General features: G+C 48.4%; 1 protein-coding gene across 3 annotated transcripts in view; it reads right to left on the bottom strand.

Annotated features, from left to right (window-relative positions):
• Nucleotides 1-18,528, bottom strand: part of DOCK1 (dedicator of cytokinesis 1) — a 548,347-nt gene that overhangs the window by 31,823 nt on the left and 497,996 nt on the right. For all 3 annotated transcript variants that reach the window (XM_030941069.1, XM_030941070.1, XM_030941071.1), the window contains exons 39-46: nt 18,115-18,204; nt 16,422-16,526; nt 11,333-11,474; nt 11,121-11,199; nt 9,607-9,691; nt 4,973-5,059; nt 1,629-1,805; nt 414-497 (exon numbers count right to left, since the gene is read on the bottom strand). In XM_030941069.1, coding sequence (XP_030796929.1) covers nt 414-497; nt 1,629-1,805; nt 4,973-5,059; nt 9,607-9,691; nt 11,121-11,199; nt 11,333-11,474; nt 16,422-16,526; nt 18,115-18,204 — 849 coding nt within the window. The remainder of the gene's footprint in view (nt 1-413; nt 498-1,628; nt 1,806-4,972; nt 5,060-9,606; nt 9,692-11,120; nt 11,200-11,332; nt 11,475-16,421; nt 16,527-18,114; nt 18,205-18,528) is intronic.

The following is an 18,528-nucleotide window of genomic DNA, read 5'->3' as shown; positions in this document are numbered from 1 at the left end:
AGGGTGCACTGCAGCTTCTGACCTACGTGCGTTTCACAGGGACTGCACTGGCCCAAGCGCCTTTCCTGGCATAGGCCAGAGCTCAAGGCTTCATGGCACTGGACTCACCTCAATGTTCTATCAATACAGACAGAGAAAGAGTTTTCTAGCAGCTGGCAGAATTGACCAAGGGGGAGGAAAGAGACCTTGTTCCTTTGCAAGAGATAATTTTCCGGGTGTTCAAATTCCTGACTGCAGCCCAGGAGCCGAGTTGATCATGACAGCAGTGGGTGGGTTCACCCAGGGACAATCACAGTCATGTGCATCATGACTGCAGCCCAGGGACCTCCATGCTGGCTGGTGTGTGTGCTGAGCCTAGACCCTCCTAGCTTTCCTTCCCTCCAGCCATGCAGGGCTCTTGCTGGATATCTTACCTGCCAGGCAATCAGGTCCTTGAGCTTCTCGATCTTTTCATGGGCCTCAGGGTGTTCCTGCAGGTACCGGTCTGTAAAGAAGGCCTGGTGGAGACAGGGAGAGTCACTCAGTGCACCTGCTCAGCAAACACAGGTTTTTGCACACTTACTGTGCTCCAGGCCCTGAGAATAGAGCTGTGCATAAAACGGATCCACATGGAGTTCACTGCAGACCTAGGGTCACACCCTCTGCAGTACTCAGGACAAAATGTCCCACAAGGTCAAACACCGAAAGTGGAGCTAATGGGGCTGTCTACAGCAGCAACCCCGCTTCTTGGGGTCCAAGAAGGCCATAGCTGACCTGGTGGCTTGGTCCTGCTGGATGGCAATGAATACAGCCCTCTCAGCTACTCACATGCCCATGCCCCCCACCCAGCCCCTGCACCTGCCCAGGCCTGACCTATACCTGAAGGCAACGAACTTCTTTGTGCAAGGGCGGGTAACTGCCTCCTCGTAGCCTTCTCTCAGGCAGTACCCCTCTTGTCTCAGTTTTTACTCTGTCTAGATCAGAGGTCAACAAGCTTTTTTTGTGAAAGGCCAGATGGTAAACCTTTTAGGTTTTGTGGACCATAGAGGTCTCTATCACAACTACTTGATGCTGCCACTATTCAACTCGCGAGTTATAGTATCAGGAAAATAGCCTCAGGCAGTAGGTAAGTACACAGGCATGGCCTTGTTCCAAAAGAGCTGCATTTACAAACACAGGCGGGGCAAGCCCGTGGTCTAGGACACACCCTGTGTCCTTCAACTTCTGTCCATTCCTACAGAGTTAGGATCCAGGGAGACCAGCGGGCCAGGCCCCCTCCACCATCAAAGCGCTACCTCCCTAGTCCTGATATTCTGATGTTTTTGTTTAACTTTATCTTTGGCCTTTAAGATCCCAGACCTTGCAAAAGCCACTGGAGGCCTGGGCACAGATAAGCACAGCCTGGGTGGGTCAGTGGGGGCTTCCTGGCTGTCTGGGGATGCCCAGGGGAGCCTTGCCAGGGCTCAGGCCTTGACTTTGCTACAGCCTTCAGGGGCCGCCACTGGCTGCTGCTTCCTGGCCTTGGCTGGGCCACTGCTGAGACTGCTCAATGAGACCAGGGGCGTTTCTGGGCTTTGGGGACTCTTTGGAACTTTCAGTCTGTCCCAGGGCAGGCCTGCCTGCCCAGAGCAAGCTGGTGGGTCCCTTGCCTTTTCATAGTTTGTGAAGCCCCCCATGACAGCTGGGTCCACGATGCCGTTCAGGAGCATGGAGAGCGGGTTGATGGGCAGGCTGGGGTCATCCAGGTGCTGCTGCACCATGCTGTTGATCTTGTCGTTCGTCAGCTGCATGGTCTCGATGGCGTTCTCCAGGGGGCTGATTTCCACCTGCAAGGAGACAGGAGAGCCCGAATGTCAGCCCATGGCTGCCTCCACTCCCGGGGTCTCACCAGAGGAGCCACGTGCTCTGGGGCAGGCTTCCCGCTCCTCCATGAACCTTTCTTCCAAACAGAAGTTTTGGGCAGCTGGGCATTTTATTATTATTGTTTGTTCTCATAGACGAAAATTCCAAAGGAACAAAGCAAAGCTGCTGCTCTGCTCTGGGGGCGGGGGCTGTGTATGCACGTGGCTATGCACACATGTGGTCATCCCGGGAAAACACACAGCCTTGAGTGGTGCTTGAACACACCTGCTTCAGAACAGAGACTTCCAATTCTGTTCTTGTTCTCTGCTTGCTGTGCAGAGGGAGAAGATGTTCGGGAATTCTGAGGAATCTAAGCCCGGGCAGCCTGCACTACCTGTCCAGTTAGGGAGGGTAAAGGAGGTCAAGGGAGGGCCCTGCCATGGCACCACACACCATCATGGGAAGGAGGAGTGATGGGCAGGTGCAGTGGCTCCCGCCTGCAATCCTAGCGCTTTGGAAGGCTGAGGTGGGTGGATCACCTGAGGTCGAGTTCAAGACCAGCCTGGCCAACACAGCAAAACCCTATCTCTACTAAAAATACAAAAATTAGCCAGGTGTAGTGGTGCATGCCTGTAATCCTGGCTACTCGGGAAGCTGAGGCAGTAGAATTACTTGAACCCAGGAGGCAGGGGTTGCAGTGAGCCGAGATTGCGCCACTGTACTCAGGCTGGGCAAGAGAGTGAGACTCCAAAAAACAAACAACAACAACAACAACAACAACAACAACAACAACAACAACAAAGAGAGCTCATGGCCCCTGGGGTTGGGAGAAAAAGGCTGCTTGGAGCACTCCACGCTTCCCTCACAGGCCTCATTTGCACACCTGCCATGGTTAACGAGACCTTCAGTGCTGGAGGTAGGGGACTGACCATCTGCCCTCCCGGCTCCCGGTGCATGTCTCTCAGACACCTCCACCCTCTTTCTCTGAGGGCCCCACAGGGCCTGGCCTGGCCAAGTCCCAGCCCAGTGCCCTCCAGCTCAGCCCTAAGGTGCCAGGGCAATGTGGCTGGCTTGGTCGAAGGCAGGGACCACAGCTGCCCTCAGATCTGGCTTGAGCAGACCAAACCTCCTCCTCACGCTGGGCCACGGGGACCATGTCCCAGAGTGACCCCGACAATAACTTTGCTGCTTCCAAAGGAGGCGTGATTGGCCCCTCCCCATGCCCAAGAGCCCTGGGTAATCTTCATGTCTGGCGTGCTTCCTGCTGCAGCCTCCAGGGGACTGCCTGGGAGTTGGGGGTGGGGCAGGGCAGAGATGAACAGAGAATGGGCCATTCTGTCCATCAGCAACCCCAGACTGGCACTCCTAGGTGGCTGTGCAGATAACAGAGGCTCTCTGCCCACCGATGTCACTGTCCTTGCACTGATGGAGGGACAGCCTCGGGGAGATTGTGATACACTGGGTGTGGCCAGCCAAGCGCACACTGCTGAGAGGGCCCCTTGTCTGGTGTCCTGGACAGCAGGCATAGCCATGCTGTCCTGACCCCACAACTTGCTTCGCCAGGCCCTCCATTTCATCCTGGGCAGTTTCACCAAACGCACACTCCAGGGCGGTATTCCACCTGGACTGACTGTTAACTCCCTGTTACTAATCTCATTTGCACTAAGAAAGAATCCTTCCTATTTTTATGGAACAAGGTTAGCTGCTGCTCCCACAGATATCCCAAGGAGGTTGGTCCCATGTGGCATAAGGAGGGTACCAGGGTTTGGCAGCAGGGTGTCAGTCCTGCCATTCTGGGATTATTTGCCTTCCTGCCCTCTTAGTCTGTTCAAAATGGCCAATGCAGCCTGAGGAGGACTTGCATCCTCACGAAAGGTCAGGGGTCCCCTCTCCACCTCCCTAGGCTCCTGCATCCGGCAGCCGCTGGCTGGCAGGCCCCGATTACAAAGGGCTCATGGGCAGAGGGTGATTAAGAGGATCACGGCCTGTTTAGGTGGAGGGCCTGCTCTTCTGTTGTCTCTCGTATGTACAGTGCTTCACCAGCTACAAAGGGACCCAGCAAAGGCGGTGCATTTTTACCACCTGACACGTAACTCCTACAGCCTTCTATCTGTCAGGTGCTGCCTGGCTGCTAGGGGCACAGAAAGGGAACTCCAGAGCAGAAAGTGCCCCCAGGAGGGGCAGGCGAAGAGTCCTGGGTGCTTCGAGTATAAAGAGGTGGCTCTGACCACAGGCGACCTCTCAAAGAGAGTGGCCCATAGCTGCCCATAGCTCATGCTGGTGTGGGCAAAGAAGGCTCGGCGCTGGACATGCAGCTGGGCAGACAGGTGCTGGCCAAATCCTAGAGACAAATAATCAGGGGTTTTGGGGGGACTCATTAAAAACTACATGGTAAGTACCACCCCCCTCAGTGAGTTCTTGCTGGGGGAAAACAAAAGGCATTGAGACACATGAACAAACACTTACGTATTTCAATCAGATGTTTTTATATTGCCAGTTGGCTTGGCCTTGACGTCTCAATACTGTCAATAAATCTGCTGCTCAACTCCGGTTCATGTAAATGAAATTGCCCAATAGCTCACCGCAAATGTGAGTTTCATGTAAATGAAACGGTCCCATCGCAAAGCAAGGTTCAGCTTTGCTGAGAGGTGGAAATCGTTATTTCTTTAAAAAGGGTCAGGGAGGGGTATGGTCTCAGGCTATTTTTACTTGAAATGGGCAAGAAGTATTAATTAATAGTTGTTTGTCACGTAAAAGGCAATAAAATCATCAGGAAAAAATATCTTTAAAAAAGTTCATGTAAATTGGAATTTGTCTTAAGCTTTTCACTTGGTTAACAGAAAGCACTGTCAAAACAGCACAGCTATGACTGAATTTAAATATGTTGTAAGAATAAATGAAATCTTCATTCTGGTTTTTTGATAAGCTGGAGTTGGTCATGATTATACAGCATTTCCACTAGAATATGAATATGGGGGGGCGAGGAGATATCGATGCTTTCAAGAACAGGTGAGGTGGTTACGTGAACTGTAGGGTCTGCTGTGTGCACATTGCCACAGTGACCACAGGGCACGAGCAGGTGAGGAAGGCGTGGCAGACTGTATTGAGGAAGGGAACGGACAATTCCTTCTGGGGTGGGGGCCATCCTTACCATGAAAACAGACTTGACCTCAAACCACCTTAAAATTCCAGGTAACTTATATGCAGTTGTGTATATGGTTCTCTCGATCCACATATTCTGCAAAGGAAACACACACACACAACACGGGTTAGAAAGATGTCAGCAGGTGGACAGCTCTACCTTAAGGGGGATTTACAGAATAACTCCACAGCAGTCAGGTCCTTCAGCAGGACAGGGTCTGTGGTGCTCAGCATAGGGCACGTGTGCCTTCAGGTAGTACCTCACAAGCTACGCTCTGCCTAACGGTCCCTCAGGATACATCAAAGTATCCGCTGTCCCCAGCCAACACTGTCCACCACTCTGGCATATGACAATGCAAGTATACTAGGTGAGTGAGAAAGATGTGTATACTCCAAAACGAGGCATGGGGAGCCCCTCATGAGCAAAGAGATTTTGAGAAAGGCTCCAAAGAAGTCTTACATTAGCCAGTGTTTCTGAGAAACTTAAATGGGGTAAACACATTTTTGGGAGACTAGATTTAATCAAAGTGACCTCTGATGTTCTGATAAAACCAGTCGGTATTTTAAGCTTTAAAAATTATTGACGTGGCCAGTCGCAGTGGCTCACACCTGTAATCCCAGCACTTTGAGAGGCCGAGGCAGGCGGATCACAAGGTCAGGAGATCAAGACCATCCTGGCTAACAAGGTGAAACCCCGTCTCTACTAAAAATACAAAAAATTAGCCGGGCGTGGTGGCAAGTGCCTGTAATCCCAGCTACTTGGGAGGCTGAGGCAGGAGAATGGCATGAACCCGGGAGGCAGAGGTTACAGTGAGCCGAGATCGTGCCACTGTACTCAAGCCTGGGGGGCAGAGTGAGACTCCGTCTCAAAAAAAAAAAAAAAAAAAAGTTTTGATGTAACTAATATGTTTACATGAGAACATAAAGATACGGAAATAGCAGGAGGAAAAACCATCCCCTACCTGAAGCTGATAACCTACATGCTGTAGTATCTATTGTTCAAGACTTCTTACTAAGTATTAAAAAGTGTGTCTATGTATATTTTAAATAAAAACATCATTTATCTGTGTTCTTTGTAAAACAATGTATTACATATCGCAGGAAACTGTTCTAAGCCAATAAATATAATTCTACTTCTCTTTAGGGATTGCACAAAAACTCCATTGCAGGGGTCAACTGGAAACCCTTTACCCTACTGCCTCTTTTGCACTGTCTAGCTTGCAACAATCTTCTGCCATTCCAACCTCCCTGCACTGCAGGGTCACCTAGCAGTCTGAGTCTGTCAACAGGAATCTAGACTTAAGCAGATGGGATAATGGGATGCCAGTCATTCCGGAAAACTGGACAAGCGTGGGGGCTCACACCTGTAATTCCAGCACTTTGGGGGCTCACACCTGTAATCCTAGCACTTTGGGGGCTCACACCTGTAATCCCAGAACTTTGGGAGGCCGGGGCAGGCAGATTGCCTGAGCTCAGGCCTTCGAGACCAGCTTGGGCAATGTGGCAAAACCCAGTCTCTACTAAAAATACACAAATTAGCCACGTGTGGTGGCAGGTGCCTGTAGTCTCAGCTACTCAGGAGGTTGAGGCACAAGAATCGCTTGAACCCGGGAGGCGGAGCTTGCAGGGAGCTGACATTACACCACTGCACTTCAGCCTGGGCAACAGAGCGAGACTCCGTCTCAAAGAAAAAAAAAAAAGAATTCAGAAAACTGGCTTGGATCTTGGAAAGCATTTATCTCACACTTCTAAGGGAAGGAGCTGGTTGAAGCCACAGGGACACAGGCAAGGCCTCCATGTCCCAGGCCAGTCCTCCTTTGCCCCATGGGGACAGCTCCCTCAGGCTTTTGTCCTAGCAGTGGAAGCAGGTCTGGCCCTCTCACATCCACCTCTTGAACAGATTCCAGTGCTTTTTCTCATGTCAATACGCCCTGAGAGGGACCTCTGGGTTCTATCCTGGGATTTACGGCCAGTTCCTGCTCACGCAGGCCCTGTCTCATCTTCCTCCTTGTCAGTGCCCTCACTCCCCAGCACGTCAGTCACCCCTTGCCAGGTCTGCAGGTGTGAGCCACCTTGCTCCGCTCTCGGCCTATTGGGCAGCTTCCCCAGCCCGCTGCACTTGGAGCTGGGCTCCCTGCTGTAGGGCCGGAGCCTGGCTTCCCAGTAGAGCAAAAGACTTTGTACTTATCTGAGGTTTTGGGGGGCATGTGAAGGACCAAATCCTGCGGCTTCTGAACACTTTGTCCAAGTGCCCGGACCTAAACGGGGCCATTAGGGGATTTCAGGGCCATTTAGAAGAAGCATAGCCTCTGAGGCTCAGCATAGCTCAAAATGTCAAGAGCCTTCGTTATTCTTAGCTCTGCACCCAACTGGCTGCGCACCCTTCAGCAGTTCACTTGACCTCCTTGTGTCTATTTCTTTATAGTCTAAGAATATATCTACTTGCCAGATGGGAGAGGTGTGAGGGAAATTCAAGAACTGCCTATAAATCCCACAGTTGAGGGACTCCATATAAATACTAGCATTAGTGCTTGTGATGACAGTAATGGGTACAGACTGCTCTGAAAGCCACTGCCCTTAGCGAGGGTGTCCAGGTTAGACATGCCTAGGTTCTGCCTGCACTGCTGCAGACAATAGACACTGCAGTGACCAGTCCTGGAGGAGGTCCAGGGTGTTGGGTTCACCAATAAATAGGGTCCTAATCTTCAAACAACCAGCCTGCTGGGACTGCACAATACTGCAGATTCCACCAACTCCAAGCTCCTTTGTGCTCCTTGGTGACACACAAGGAATCTGGCCTCAGGGCTGGAAGGAACTTCCCCATAGCTCTTAAGAGCTGAGATAGGAGACTCACAGGTACTGCCCTGAGGATCCGATGACTGGCAGACCCCTGAGGGATTGGCAGGGAGAGTGGGTAGATGCCACTCTTAATTGAGGCAACCCCGCTGGAAGGGTTCTGAGCTTTGCTCTGATCAGGAGTAGGGTGCTAATTCACCTTTGACCTTGGTAGCCTAGATGCCTTCAGATGGCACACAAGAGAAGTCATTCTCAGCAGAGCTGGTCCTCCTTGGGGGACCCTGGGCTAATGCCTCCTTGCAATATAGGACTACATAGGGATTTCCGGAGGTTTCCCAGGCAAGATGGATAAACATTAACATGTTTTTAAAATTATGGCTTATTTGATGCCTTTTCAACATGGATCCACTCACTTGAGCCCAGGAGTTCAAGACCAGCCTGGGCAACATAGACCCCACCTCCATACAAAAAAATAAATAAAATAAAAATACAAATGAATCCATGAAAGCAGTTTGTATGCAGAATTTTTAAAAGGCTCTAGGGCTGGGTGCGGTGGCTCACACCTATAATCCCAGCACTTTGGGAGGCCGAAGCCAGCGGATCACGAGGTCAGGAGATTGAGGCCATTCTGGCTAACACGGTGAAACCCTGTCTAAACACATAAAAATAAAAGAAAACTAAAAATACAAAAAATTAGCCAGGCGTGGTGGTGGGCACCTGTAGTGCCAGCTACTGGGGAGGGTGAGGCAGGAGAAAGGTGTGAACCCGGGAGGCGGAGCTTGCAGTGAACCGAGATTGCACCACTGCACTCCAGCCTGGGTGACAGAGCGAGGCACTGTCTCAAAAAAAAAAAAAAAAAAAAAGGCTCTAAAGATGTTTGCTGTTATTTCTACAACTCAAATGCTGTGGTTTGCAATAGGGGGTGGATGTTTTATTTGATGGGAGTTTCACTCTTGTCCCCCAGGCTGGAGTGCAATGGGGCGATCTTGGCTCACTACAACCTCTGCCTCCTGGGTTCAAGCAATTCTTCCGCCTCAGCCTCCCAAGTAGCTGGGATTACAGGCATGTGCCACCATGCCCAGCTAATTTTGTACTATCAGTAGAGACAGAGTTTTACCATGTTGGTCAGGCTGGTCTCGAACTCCTGAACTAATGTGATCCACCTGCCTCAGCCTCCCAAAGTGTTGGGATTACAGGCGTGAGCCACCACGCCCAGTCTGGAAATCTTTTTGATTGGCTGTCCCAACTGGGGTGGTGACACTGGCACCTAGTAGGCAGAGTTCAGGGATGCTGCCAAACCTCCCTGGATGCACAGGATGGTCCCCACCACAGAGAACAACCCAGTCTGTATTGCCAGTAGTGCTGGGGTCAACCCTGCAGTTGTGTGTTTTGCTCCAGTGAAGTTCAGGTGCTGGATACTGAGTTAGGAATGAGCACCTGAGTTAGGAATGAGTTCATGTGCTGACTGCTGTGTCACCTGCAGGAAGCCACGTCAGCACCCAGCACCTCAGCATTCCATGGGCCCATTTGTAACTAGAGATAATAGGCACCTGCTTTCTCACCTGGGGCTCACAGGGAAGGAAGGCAGTGCGGTACTCACATGGGAGCTCCGGCATTCGGACGGCACAGTCTCCTTATTAAATATCTCAGTGACCTTAGTCATATTGTTAGTGAAATGGCAATTAGTTTTTCTAACTTTGGAGGGGGTAATAGATTAGGATTTCTGCACTCAATATACAAAGACATTTAATACTGCCCTGTGGCTGCCTTTGAGGCCACGCTTCTCCACTGGCAGTTCTACTGGTGGAGGAATGATATTTTTGTTTGTTTTGGTGGTTTGTTTTTTACCGCAAATTCATTGTCTGGGTTTTTCTCTCCTTTCCGGATTGGCCGAGAATATTCAAATCGCTGGACCTCGTTCACCCTGTAAAAACTGCACAGAGACAGACAGATCATTAGACATTTAACCCGGCAAACAGCCAATTTGCTTTTGGACACAGGGTCTGGCCTTAGAGTACGTCATTGCCGCCTGCAAAATCTCCCTAACCTTGACCTGAAGCCATCGTCTTGGCATCCTCTCCCAGTCAGGGAGATGTTGGCAGGTGGAAAAATTAACTTGAGTTTTTGCCTCTTCCCTGTCCCCGCCAACACCTCGAGGGAAAACAGAAGCTGAGTAAGAGTGAAATGAGCAAAAACAGAGGAAAGGTGAAGCGAAGGAGAGAGAAAAAAGGCTTTTGTGTTCAATGTATGTGTTTATTATTATTTTTAAAAAGTATGACATACTTCAGTTTCAGATCTACAAAGTACAGATTTTGCAGCCACCCCAAGAGTGACACACAGGAAACTAAGTGACCTGCCTCGGCGGCCAGGGTGGGAGGCAGGCTTTCCGCGTGCACAGGGGAGGGCGTGGGAAGACTGAGACTGATTCCTCCCCTGCACTGAAATGCAGGCAGGCTTCCACAGCAAAAGAAACTACTGCATCTGAGAAGGCTCTAAGCTTCACTATTTGCTTAAGGCCTCTGAAAAAAAAAGGTTGCAACCCTTAAAATGTATGCCTTGTGAGAGCAGTCATTTGTAAACACACAGGGTCCCTGTTTATTTCCCATTATTGCTGAAGAAAGGTCGAAGAAACCACCAAACCTCAGGAAGCAAAATGAAGCAGATCCTAAGGAATATGAAGTCATCAAAGAGATTAATATTTTCACCAGAACATGGATCAAACAGAACAGAAAAGTCTTAATATCAAACACATCTGTTAAAGCAGGTCTTTCTATGCCATTGCTAAGTCAGGTGCAATTCAACCGACAGGCAGAAAATCTCATTCAAATATGGACAGCTGACTCAGGGGGCTTAAAAGCCCCCTCATAATCCTACATTATGGAACTGCTGTGCTGTGAGGCTGAAGGGTTCTCCTGTGTGTCACCAGGAGCAAATGTGCAAATCCCATTTCCCACCTTTCGAAATGCAGACATTCAGGCTGCACTCACGTGTATGGACTTGGCTTTGCTGGAAATGGGCAGGATGCACTGCTGTGAAGCTCCCTAGGAGACTGTACCCCGTGGGGCAGGCCTATAAAGGAGACCAGATGGCCTCCACTGCCCGCTTAGGTTTTTGCCGTCAGCTGACTTTGGGAAAGGAATAGGTTTTGCACGCTCCCAGCACACGGATTAACATCTCCTTTCACTTTTTTTGGATGCTGAATATAATTAGCTTCCCTTGCTCTTCAAAGAGGACAGAAAGAGCATTTGGAAAGCGAATCAAAGGTTAAAAATCATCCTTTAAAAGGTGGAATCATTAGGAAGAGATCTGTACACACAGCCTCCTACAACCCTCATGTTGGGTAAGAAAAATGGGATGATTACCTTACAATCTGCTCTGACACCGGCCTGTGAAACTTAGGAGGCAGATCGAGTTTGGGCTTCACTGTGAAGCACTGAATATCTGAGGTGAGGGGTTAAGGATCGCTAAGGCAGCACAGACATCAACCATGAGAGAGGCCCCCCATCACACCCAACCACCCAAATGAATGGCGTCGCCATGGTTTCAGAGTTGATGCGGTTGTCTTAAAGGATACACTGGCCAGGGGAGTTTTTAATATCGTCGCCTGGTGGAGATGTTGTCTTCATTTTCTCGGCATTTGGAAACTGAGTTAATAGTCGAGCCTCAAAATCTTCCCGGCGCTCATACTCTTTCCCCCGGTAAATGAAAACTTTTCCCTGGAAAGGGTGACATTCATTTAATAACACCACAGAGAAAGGGCCAGGAAGAGTTCACATGCAATGTGCTGGTCTTAAAATATGCCTTACGGGTTCTTACAAAATGTCATTGAATTTAAGAACAACTTGTAATTTTTTTTTTTTTAACTTGCGTTGGCTTTGTTAATCAAGAACACATGGTCATCAAGCACGTAAGTTAATACTGTTTAAGAGGCACTCAACACTGCGCTACTAACATCTGTGCTATGTTTGCATATTGACAGTAACAACTGATTTAAAAACTATACGAAAAACCAAATGAACACTCAGAAGCCCACACTAGAGTGGGCATGAAAGGGTTAGAAGGGGTTAAGGCAGCCAGGGCAAGCGGATAATGATGTCCACGCTTTTTCTGGTTTTTGTTTTCTTTTCAGGTAGGCCCTAATGAAGTCATTTTCATTCTGCCATAAGAATTTTTTTTTTTTTTTTTTTTTTTTTTTTTTTTGAGACAGAGTCTTGCTCTGTCGCCCAGGCTGGAGTGCAGTGGCCGAATCTCAGCTTACTGAAAGCTCCGCCTCCCGGGTTTACGCCATTCTCCTGCCTCAGCCTCCCGAGTAGCTGGGGCTACAGGCGCCCACCACCTTGCCCGGCTAGTTTTTTGTGTTTTTTTTTTAGTAGAGACGGGGTTTCACCGTGTTAGCCAGGATGGTCTCGATCTCCTGACCTCATGATCTGCCCATTTCGGCCTCGCAAAGTGCTGGGATTACAGGCTTGAGCCACCACGCCCGGCCCATTCTGCCATAAGGAATTTAAGAGAGCATGAGCTAAGGGGGGGTCCCAGCGCCTGAGCACGGCCACTCCGCGCCGACTCCTGTGAGACACAGTCGAGGTGAGCAGAACCCGAGGGGAAGGGTGATGCAGTCCAGGGCCCAGAGTTACTAAGTTCCTGGCCTCCCCCGAGGGAGTGACTGGAGAAGGATGGAGAGCAGGACTTCCCTTCCTGCACTCAAGAGTGCTTGTGCAGGTCATTATTCATCAACATATGTCAAGATACAATACACAGAGCTCTTCTTGGAAAGGCTGGTTTGGTCCATCTCCAATGACACTTTTGTCACCTCCATAAATCCCAAGTTGGAGTGTCAGTCCACTGGGGTTGTTACAGATGGCTAGGCTAGGCTAGGCAGCCTGGGGCGTGGAGGGGAGTTAAGCAGGTAAGTTTTCTTCCTTCCACAAGGCTGTCTTGTTGAGGTCTTTTCTGCCTGAGTGTGACACAGTCCTCTGTAAATACACCTGTAAGGAACGCTTTTCTTGCAAGATATAACAGGTCTCCTTTTTTCCCGAATTCAACACGTGTGTTCTGAGTGTCAACTGGGTCACAGAAAGAGGCCAATGGGTATCTAGTGTAATGCTGCTGCTGGTTTTGGAAGGCTTCTGCCTCCCCCCACCCACCCTGTCCCATCTAGGGCTGTCTCAACTGAAATGAAAACTGCCACAAGGAGAAGACAGCAAGTAGAAGTCACAGGGGTACAAGAAACAGAAGTCTGGGGTAACGCTTTCCAGGACAGGATGTGGTTGCTGAGGTGCTTCTGTTCTTCGATCAGGGGACACTGGGAAAGAACCTCCAGGCTGGCTGCTCCCAATTCAGCTGCAGCCTTGCCCCATCTGCAGTCATTCCTGGACAGGTGCCAGAGACGGAGACGAACAGAGACAGACAGAGGCAGATGGAGGACAGCATCTTGCTGCATATTTTTACACTTATCCCCTAAAGACCAAGATTGAAGTCAAATTAAAATTTGTCTAACTAATGGATTTTCAAAAGGATTAAGAGAGATTGTATGACACTGAATCAACTGATCCTTGCTGTGGTCTGAATGTTTGTAGCCCCCAAAATTCAGATGCTGAAACCTAACCACCAAAGTGATAGTATTAGAAGGTGGGGCCTCTGGAAGGGAATTAGGTATTGCGGCTCCACCCTTGTGAAAGGGATCAGTGCCTTAGAAAAGAGGCTCCAGAGAGCTGCCTGCCCTTTCCATCCCGTGAGAACAAGTGGAAGGCGCCATCTATGAGGAATGGCCCTCCTCAGACTCCAAATCTGGTGGCACCTTGATCTTGGACTTCTCAGCCTCCGGAACTGTGAACAACACATTCTGTGGTTTATAAAGTACCCAGTCTAAGGTATTCTGTTACAGCAGCCCCAGTGGACTAAGACAATCCCCTTCCCTCGCCCCAGCTTATTCTGAGTTCTCCTAAATCACTAAAAAAGAACCAGTTTAAGAATTGAATTCTTTTTCACTTTGTGCTTAGATATGTCTTAAAAGTACCATTATGGAAGAAAAATGTTCTATTTATCTCCCAAAAAAAAAAAAAAAAAAAAAAAAATCAAGCAGAAACCAGATAATATGTAGTCTTAATTAGAAATATAAATACACAGTTTGAACACCTTCTAAGGCTATATAAAGCCACACACTTCCAAAATTCAGTAAGATTTAATGTATAACAGACTACTATGAAACTACCAAGCATTTTTCTTATGCTTTACATAAGAAAGACATAATAATAAAAATGTATATAAAAACTTTAATAGAAAAACGCTGGTGAGTTATAGATAAAAACACGAATAACATTTTCTGAAAATGTCAGTTACTTTGCATTCTGAAATGATCCCTTCGAACATGAAAACAAGGGGAAAATGTACAGAGTCAAAGATATTTATTCCTTGTAAGACCTATAAATATTAATATGAGCACAAACAACGGTGAGATCAATTTTTAGAGAAAAACAAAGCAAAAGGGACAGCTAGTCAGTTCTTGGAGGCTCCTCTCCAGCAGGGCGTGAAGCACTCAAACATTCCGCCCACTTTTTGGTAACTTGCTAGTGTCACTGGCAGATTGACCCCTGCCAGGTGATCTGGGAAGCGTGATAACTACATTGCTGCAGCTCCGCAGAATGATCCAGGTGTGGCGGGACAGTTAGTTCAATATTAACCAAGCCTGTTAACCTCCATTTGGACTTTTCATTTTGTCCTTTTGGTGGTGGAGATGATCCAGGACCGTCCCTGGAGCCTGCCGTGCATGAGCTCCTGGGACAACCTGGCGTCTACTGGGCTCGGGGGCTGTGACACGTCCTCTGCACCCAGCACTGCCCTCACATTATATTCCACGTAGGCTGCTCCCTTGCTCTGGACTCCGGGATAACCATCCTGCATGGATCCAGAGTTGGTGCCTACATATCCAGAGGTAGATCTCCATCCACAGGGGCCACACGCACCATTTAACACCAAGCACTGCACAAGGCTGCCATGGCTTGGTCCACTTCTCTCCCTTTCTTAAAGATGTATGTTCCGGAGCACACACACTCAAATTAAAGCCTTTAGCAACAGTAAGTGGCTTTAACTCCAAGCTCATTCCACCCTTCAGCTTTGTTTTTTATTGAGAATGAAGCTAATTTCAAACTTGTCTCTAATTCACAGCTTGTAACTAAGCCTCCTTTATTCATTATCTGGAAGGGAAGACTTTGTTCAGAATCTGTGCTTCTGATCAACCACTGCCTTTGCTGCACAATGAAGGCAAGAGGAAAAGCTGACCAGCAATGACCAGGACAAGGCCAGACGCCTCCGTCACCAGGCAGGATGCTGAGGAGTGGGCAGCCAGCCTCACCTCATGGAGCAGGCCAGAACTGTGGGGCTCTCCTGTCAACAGGGACATGTCCTTCCTAAGGGGGGGTTTGTATCCTCTGGGTACCGTGATGAAGAGGTGTCTCACACTATTAGTGACTCCCGTGGAATCGGAAACACAGGAGCCCAAATGAGCAACGTCTGGAACCAGTGGAATCTCCCAACTGGTTTCAACTGCCCCAGACAGCCGTGCTCAAGACACAGAGCTTCTGCTTCCTAAAGCCAGAGCAATCACACATGGTCTCCTAGGATAAGAGAAAACCATGTGTCAAAAAAAAAAAAAAAAGTCCTAAGAAATATCAGGAAATTATGACCCATTGGTCAATGGCATCCAAGAATGTGTTTTTGAGAAAATTTATAGACAGTTCTATGGTAGGCCAGGCAGCATTATTAATATTTATATAACTTCCCCTTTGGCCTCATGTGAATATTGGGAAACGGGCATCTGGCAGGTGATCACGGTTACCTGCTTCAATCACATGTCCGAAAGCACCGGCCTGTCTCAGGGATGGAGCCTGATTTGGAGTTTCCAGCACCGTGGCCATACAGATCCACTTCCAATTTCCCATATAATTAAAATCATACATCTTCACAGCAGCACATTGGGTGGGGACAACCCAAATGTTCATCAATGGATCAATGAATAAATAAAATGTGGCCTCTCCATGCAACGAAATACCATTCAGCCTTAAAACGGATGAAATTCTGACACATGCTACAACCTGGGGAACCTGGAAGGCATTCGGCCGAGTGAAACAAGTTAAACACAGAAGGGCGAATACTGTACAATTTCACTGATGCAAGGTCCCTAGAACAGTCAGATTCATAGAGACGCAAAGTAGAATGGCGGCTGCCAGGGGCTAGGGGGAGGGAGAATGAGGAGGCAGTATTTGACGGATGGAGAATTTCAGTTTTGCAAGATGAAAAAGTTCTGAAGGCAGATGGTGGTGCTGGCTGCACAACAATGTGAATGTATTAATGCCACTGAACTATACACCTGAAAATGGTTAAGATGGCAAATAGTATGTTACACATACCACACCTCAATTACAATAATACACGTACATCTCCGAAGGAGGGTTGTTTTAAGGAAACATCCGATGGAAAGGTTATATGCAAGCAAAGAAAATCCTGTCAGTCTCTCTCTGTCCCCTGGGCTAACCACCAAGCTATGGCAGTGTGGACAGTTGTACCTTGCCACGCAGATGCAAACTCCCCACCCTTCCTCAGAACGGGAAGGGGATTCTCTGCTGGGGGAACAATCATGGCTCAGATTAGGCAGAATCAAACTTTACCCGCAGGAATGTGGGGAACCCTTGTCCGTAGTAGCCAACAGCAAAATAGTCGGGCTTGGGCCTGATCACTTTGACGATGTTTTCATAAAACTGAGCCTGTTTTTTCTGGAAGGAAAAAAGAGAATGCATTTCAGGTTTGAGTATTCAAGCATGTGTGCCTCTGGATTCTTCTTGTGGGCTCTTTAAAAGCTCTGGCAACTTCTATAGGGTGGGAGAGGGAGATGGTGGGAGATGGTACTGACGCTGCACCTGAATTTCATCTCACTCCATTGTTTTGACATTATTTTTCACTCCTCCTCCATCATTTCGCAAAGGAATCTGAACAAACAAGACCAAATTCAGCAAACAGTTGTGACTTCTGGGTGTTTTCAATAACCGAAGAGGTGCCAAAGAAATGCGTTTTCTTCTGATTAAACGGCTGACCCTTAGTACTTTTTAAAAGGTATGGGTCAGATAGTGGGATACATTCAAGGAGAATTTAAAAGAACAGAATCGTTCTGTTCTAAATTCATGACACACGTTCCCACATCATTAAGGTGATCTGCTGAATAGAAAAATGACAAGGTGGAGGAGGCAGTGATTAGAAACTAACAGCGTTCCCATGGTAGAAGAAAGGTCTGGTCATTATCTGTCCATCCCCCTCTCATAGAAGGGGTCAGGTTTTTTCATTTTTGAGACGGAGTCTCACTCTGTCGCTCAGGCTGGAGTGCAGTGGCGCAATCTCGGCTCACTGCAACTTCTACCTCCCGGGTTCAGGCCATTCTCCTGCCTCAGCCTCCCGAGTACCTGGGACTACAGGCGCCTGCCACCTCACCCGGCTAACATTTTTGTATTTTTAGTACAGATGGGGTTTCACTATGTTAGCCAGGATGGTCTCGATCTCCTGACCTCGTGATCTGCCTGCCTCGGCCTCCCAAAGTACTGGGATTATAGGTGCGAGCCTCCATGCCTGGCCAATGGTGGTGCTATTAAAGGTGATTTTTACAATAATAATATATTACATTTATAACTATAAAATCAAAATTACAAATATAAATATATATATATATATATATATATATACATATTTTTTTTTTGTGAGACGGAGTCTCGCTCTGTCGCCCAGACTTAAGTGCAGTGGCGCGATCTCAGCTCACTGCAAGCTCCGCCTCCCGGGTTCACGCCATTCTCCTGCCTCAGCCTCCCAAGTAGCTGGGACTACAGGTGCCCGCCACCACGCCGGGCTAATTTTTTGTGTTTTTTAGCAGAGACGGGGTTTCACTGTGTTAACCGGGATGGTCTCGATCTCCTGACCTCGTGATCCACCCGCTTCAGCCTCCCAAAGTGCTGGGATTACAGGCGTGAGCCAGCGCGCCCGGCCTGGGGTCAGTTTTAAACTAGTACAAATGCTCAGAGACTCCTGGGCTGTCAAGACCACTACACACAAGGTCAGCAGTTGTTTATGTACAATTTGTTCATAGAAGCCTTAAGAGTTTGGTTATAAGAGCTGACTTGGGGCTAAAAAGTAAATATTTATGGGCCAAATATCAACCAGCAAATAAACTAAAACCATCTTCCTAGGCAAAACGGAGGGACATGGCCCGGGTCCCAGAGTGCCTGGGGTGAACCCCAACATTGACATGGAAAGAGAAATTTCTGAAAAACCAGCTGAGATTGCCTGTGTTGATTTAAATGAAAAGAAATAAAGACTCACCAGCAATTCGCTGAGTTGCTCATAATCAAACATTTCATTCTCATACTGCTCGGCTAGCTCCTTGCCCAAGGCAATGGCCTCCTCCCACATCTGTGAGTCGAAACAAAGAAAAGAAAGAGAAACCGAGGCCTGAATTGTGCGAAGAGTAAAACAGGAATGCAATCATTCAAAATAAAACAGTGTAAAAGTACATTTGAAGAAATGAAACACTATGGGAGTAACACTGAAAAAATACAAATATTTTCTTGAAGCTCCTGTCTTTTGGCTCGTGACCCACAGCATCAGCTGGTCAAAGAGGTCGATCACTGGCATGTCAAACACGCAGGCCTCTGCCACGGTACCAGCAGTCTGTCGGCCAGTCCTCACTGCTTCTGTCCTTGCTCTCCTGCTGCCAGCTGGGGCCCAAAGCCCATC

The sequence above is a fragment of the Rhinopithecus roxellana genome, chromosome 11 (genome assembly GCF_007565055.1).
Source record: "Rhinopithecus roxellana isolate Shanxi Qingling chromosome 11, ASM756505v1, whole genome shotgun sequence".
Lineage (NCBI taxonomy): Eukaryota > Metazoa > Chordata > Mammalia > Primates > Cercopithecidae > Rhinopithecus > Rhinopithecus roxellana.
Note: the sequence above shows the minus strand (reverse complement) of the source record. Positions and strands in the feature narration are given on the sequence as shown.